Raw genomic sequence first — 5575 nt, 5'->3', positions numbered from 1 at the left:
TATATAATGTCAGTCATACACACCTAACATGAGCCCAAACCAACAAACGTAACTTAGAGTAAGTCATGTTTTAAACAACATGAATAACATGATCAAAGGTTCAAATGTTACCACAACTCTTGTGCATATTTTGAGGGGTGCAGGGAGGGTTTCTTTATTATTATATTGTTATAATTAATCCACAGAACAGAACTAACAGGAATTCATTCAGTAGTCATTGTATTATGCTGATTTGACAGTTTTACATCCATAATGTAGATTCACTGGTCAAGGAATACAAAAACCAACAGGTTAAAGGTGAAACAACAGCTCTGCCTACACTCAGACATCACCATCTTTCAGAACAAAGGTCAGTGAGTGGTTGTTTTATGTAAATTAAAAGGTCTACAAATAATTCCTTCTAAATTTTCAGATATATGATGCATGACAACTTCTTTAATCTACTAAATATCCATGATAGTTATGAAGAACAACAAACTAACTTGAGGATGAACATGGGCTATGTCTCAATTCATGTACCTGAATTGGCTCATTTTATAATATACTGTACAGACCAAAAGTTTGGACACACCTTCTCATTCAAAGAGTTTCTTTAAGCTGTTATCTGGTTGATCATGAGCAGAGGCTTTATTTTCTGAATGGATTGTGACTGTTCGTTTGGATTAGTAAGGGAGTTTCTCAAATGTCTTGAATTATTGGAAGATGTTTGCAATTTATGTACAGTACAGAGCAAAAGTTTGGACACACCTCATTCAAAGAGTTTTCTTTATTTTCATGACTATGAAAATTGTAGATTCACACTGAAGGCATCAAAACTATGAATTAACACGTGGAATTATATACTTAACAAAAAAGTGTGAAACAACTGAAAATATGTCTTATATTCTAGGTTCTTCAAAGTATAAACCTTTTGCTTTGATTACTGCTTTGCACAGTCTTGGCATTCTCTTGATGAGCTTCAAGAGGTAGTCACCTGAAATGGTTTTCCAACAGTCTTTGAGGAGTTCCCAGAGATGCTTAGCACTTGGTGGTCCTTTTGCCTTCACTCTGCGGTCCAGCTCACCCCAAACCATCTGGATTGGGTTCAGGTCCGGTGACTGTGGAGGTCAGGTAATCTGGCGCAGCACCCCATCACTCTCCTTCTTGGTCAAATAGCCCTTACACAGCCTGGAGGTGTGTTTGGGGTCATTGTCCTGTTGAAAAATAAATGACGGTCCAACTAAACACAAACCGGATGGAATAGCATGCCACTGCTAGATGCTGTGGTAGCCATGCTGGTTCAGCATGTCTTCGGTTTTGAATAAATCCCCAACAGTGTCAGAAGCAAAGCACCCCCACACCATCACACCTCCTCCTCCATGCTTCATGGTGGGAACCAGGCATGTAGAGTCCATCAGTTCACCTTTTCTGCGTCGCACAAAGACACGGTGGTTGGAACCAAAGATCTCAAATTTGGACTCATCAGACCAAAGCATAGAGTTCCACTGGTCTAATGTCCATTCCTTGTGTTCTTTAGCTCAAACAAGTCTCTTCTGCTTGTTGCCTGTCCTTAGCGGTGGCTTCCTAGCAGCTATTTTACCATGAAGGCCTGATTCATACAGTCTCCTCTTAACAGTTGTTCTAGAGATGTGTCTGCTGCTAGAACTCTGTGTGGCATTGACCTGTTCTCTAATCTGAGCTGCTGTTAACCTGCCATTTCTGATGACCTGTTCTCTAATCTGAGCTGCTGTTAACCTGCCATTTCTGAGGCTGGTGACTCAGATAAACTTATCGTCCACAGCAGAGGTGACTCTTGGTCTTCCTTTCCTGGGGCGGTCCTCATGTGAGCCAGTTTCTTTGCATCGCTTGATGGTTTTTGTGACTGCACTTGGGGACACTTTCAAAGTTTTCCCAATTTTTCAGACTGACTGACCTTCATTTCTTAAAGTAATGATGGCCACTCATTTTTCTTTACTTAGCGGCTTTTTTCTTGCCATAATACAAATTCTAACAGTCTATTCAGTAGGACTATCAGTTGTGTACTGTATCTACCTTGTGCACAACACAACTGATGGTCCCAACCCCATTTATAAGGCAAGAAATCCCACTTATTAAACCTGACAGGGCACTCCTGTGAAGTGAAAACCATTTCAGGTGACTACCTCTTGAAGCTCATCAAGAGAATGCCAAGAGTGTGTGAAGCAGTAATCAAAGAAAAAGGTGTCTACTTTGAAGAACGTAAATATAAGACATATTTTCAGTTGTTTCACACTTTTTTGTTAAGTAAATAATTACCTCCGCCAAGGGGAGGAGGTAATATTTTCGGTTGTGTCTGTCGTTCTGACTGTGGACAAAATTACTCAAAAACCTGTGGACAGATTGTCATGACATCTTTAACACATGTGGATATTGGCCCAAGGAACACACCATTAAATTTTGGTGATGTTCCGGATCACGATGCAGATACAGGATTTTTTTTTCTTTTAATTTGAGCGAATCAGCCAGGCTACGCAGTGTCATTACGTCAGACGCATGTCTGTAGGAAACAGCAAGTACAAGTCGCAAGCTCACTGGGACTACACATCCCCGTCTACTATCAGGAAAGTTGTGATTATTCTGTTATCAACTACTTCTGGCGATGTTACATGCTGTCTGGAGACATACAAAAAGAAATGCAATTCTCTTCACGTTACGGGAATAACAGGACACCGACAGTGGGAGGAGGGTCCTGCTGCGTCCGAGCCGAACCTGGACTGTCCGGAACAGCTGATAACCTGGTACAACCTCCGTATAAGAACTTTATGGTGTGACTGCTCCGAAGTTCGTGGGAGTGTTTGTGCTGAAAGCGCTCACACACTGTATTTTGCTTCAATCACTTGCTTCAAAAAAAAAAAAATAAATAAACGTACAAAATAACCCACTGGCTTCATGAGCCGACTGTACCAGGAAGCACTTTATAAAGAGAGTCAAACCATTACAAACTCATAAAAGGGGATAAAACAGACATTTTACATGGTGAAATGCGACTGATGAAAACTTAAGAGCTTAATCCCACACCAGTTTGACGATGAATAACGTCGGGTGACCAGTCTGATGTTTTTTTTATTATTATTCCACATTGGACTCCACCGGGAAGAAATTCCATACATACTTAATGCTTAAATGTTCACTACGTCAGAACTTATTCGGCAAATGTATTTCCATCTCTGCTTTTGCGTATTAACTCTTACAGGATGGGCCAAATTGGTCTTGGTGGAGGTTTGCAATCTCCGAGTGCTTCTAGTTCCACGTGTGTTAATTCATAGTTTTGATGTCTTCAGTGTGAATCTACAATTTTCATAGTCATGAAAATAAAGAAAACTCTTTGAATGAGGTGTGTCCAAACTTTTACTCTGTACTGTACATAAATTGCAAAACTCTTCCAATAGTTCAAGACATTTGGGAAACTCTCTTACTAATGCAAACCAGCAGTCACAATCCAGTCAGATAATAAAGCCTCTGCTCATGATCYACCAGATAACAGCTGCCAGTAAGGGTTAAACAGCTGGTTAAGAGGGGTTAAGACCTGTTCTGTTCATTTACTTCAATGTGACATCATGTGATTAGTCTTACCTATGACTTGGACGTGTGTGCTGGCAGTGATGCTTGTGGCAACATTGGTGGCGACACATTGCCACTCTCCGTGGTCCTCCTTTGTAAGTGACTTCAGCTGTAAGCTGCCTCGGGGCAAAACATTGTGCTTGCTGTTACTGGGCTTCCCTACCTGCTGTCCGTCCAGGTGGAGAAATGAAGGATTCAGCCAATAAAAGAGAGTCAGACAGGTACATGGTGCATTCTCATACAAAACTCTGAAATAATCAAGCAAACCCTCATCAGGTAAAAACATATGGGTCTACGATCTGCCATTATACAACATGAATATCTTTAGATAAAAGGAAAAACAAATAAAGTTATAAATTGGTTAACTTAGGCTCAGGGATAGGGCCACACCTAAACTACACCTCTAACACCTCCTTATAGTCAGCTTCCATCCTGTTCATCTGGTGCTCTTGACCAACAAATCAAACTCACTCATTTTATATCAAACTTTTACATCACAAACTGCTAAGACAGAAACTCATTCTCTACCAAATATTTTAGAAATCAAACTCTCCATCCAGCAGCCTGCACAAATCATCAAGAAAGACTAATGGGTAAAGTTTCCAATTAGCCATAATTACATTTTGGATTGAAAAAACGTAGTATTGGTGCAAATTTGAATAAATCTGAAAGTTCACGTTGTTGTGGCATGGTCCCTGCTATGACAAAGCAATTTAAAAAGTGGTCAATGAAGAGGAACCTTAAATACTTTGAAATTAAACAAAAGTAGCTTATAGATAACTTAAAAAAACAAGAATTTTAGGGCAGATTTAGTTGTGGAGGCAGCTCCAGTTTGAGTGCCCACTGTAGGGATTGCGTTCACAAGTCCATTTCTCAGTAAAAGGAGATGATTATTAAATGCTAACAACTGTAATATAGAAGAGAGTTTCTTGCCTTTCGCCATGTGATGTTTGGAAAGGGGTCTCCCTCTGCCTCACAGGGGATGACCAGTTCTCTCCCAGCCTCTTGTCTGTACTCCCCTCCAGGAACCACAGAGAACTTTGGAGGATCCTGGCCAGAGTGAAGCAGCCAGACTGTGTAAATGAAATGTTGCACAGGTCAGAGATTGTTCACACATTAGAGGTGTGTACCTTTAGCACCAGGGGAGCAGGAGAGGACCATCCCATGGAACCCAGGGCATTGTAAGGCATGCAGGTGTAGGTGCCGAGAGAGTCCTCTGTCACCTCTGACACACGGATGCTCCCATCGTCCATTTGGTTCCAACCAGGGTACTGTTGGTGGACAAGTCAGGGTCACCGTAAAAAGACGAATAACTCTTGCTTTTATTGGGTATCAGTGTTTAATACAGCCTGGACACCTGATACGTACTGAGTTCAAACCATTTACATACTAGATTAATACCAGATATTTACAAAGTATTGATCATGAACTAGCTCTGTCTGTGAAAGCACATCAACAAATAAAACACACATCTGAGGGATGGGTGGGGCCATGTTTTTGCTACATCGTGGGAACCGAATCTGCATCATGGGGACCAAAGTCCGGTCCCCATGGTACGGATGCTAATTTTGGGTGGGTGGTGGGTTTAGGACCAAGGTGTGAATTGAGTTTAGGTTAGTTTTAGGGTCAGGTAGTACCTGTGAGGTTAATTTTAGGGTAAATGGTCAGGGTTAGGATATAAAATTACCAGAAAAGGAATGGAAATCAATTCATGGTCCCCACGAGGATATAAAAACAAACCTGTGTGTGTCTGAATAAAGCAGTTCAAGTTTGAACATATTGCTATAAGTTAAAACATTTTTATTTTTCTTGTTTTATTTAATTATAAATTATTATTTTTTCCCTTAGGTTAGGGTTTTCGTTGACTTTTTTCCTTTTTCCTTTTCAAAAAACTGAAACAATTTTTAAGGTGTAGGAGATACCCCAACATAACTTCTCATATTTAACCTAATTAATATCGACTAATATTAATATAGTTAATATATGAGGAAACGAG

The 5575-nt window shown here is 40.3% G+C and overlaps 1 protein-coding gene across 1 annotated transcript in view; it reads right to left on the bottom strand.

Annotated features, from left to right (window-relative positions):
* Positions 1-5575, bottom strand: part of LOC106524006 (protein turtle homolog B) — a gene marked incomplete at its 3' end in the record, with an annotated part of 144073 nt that overhangs the window by 29587 nt on the left and 108911 nt on the right. Inside the window, 3 exon segments of the mRNA XM_014017625.1 lie at positions 3592-3745; positions 4513-4629; positions 4710-4850. Coding sequence (XP_013873079.1) covers positions 3592-3745; positions 4513-4629; positions 4710-4850 — 412 coding nt within the window.

This window comes from Austrofundulus limnaeus, unplaced genomic scaffold, assembly GCF_001266775.1.
Source record: "Austrofundulus limnaeus strain Quisiro unplaced genomic scaffold, Austrofundulus_limnaeus-1.0 Scaffold173, whole genome shotgun sequence".
In the NCBI taxonomy this organism is placed as follows: domain Eukaryota; kingdom Metazoa; phylum Chordata; class Actinopteri; order Cyprinodontiformes; family Rivulidae; genus Austrofundulus; species Austrofundulus limnaeus.
This window is presented reverse-complemented; position numbering and strand designations above follow the sequence as displayed.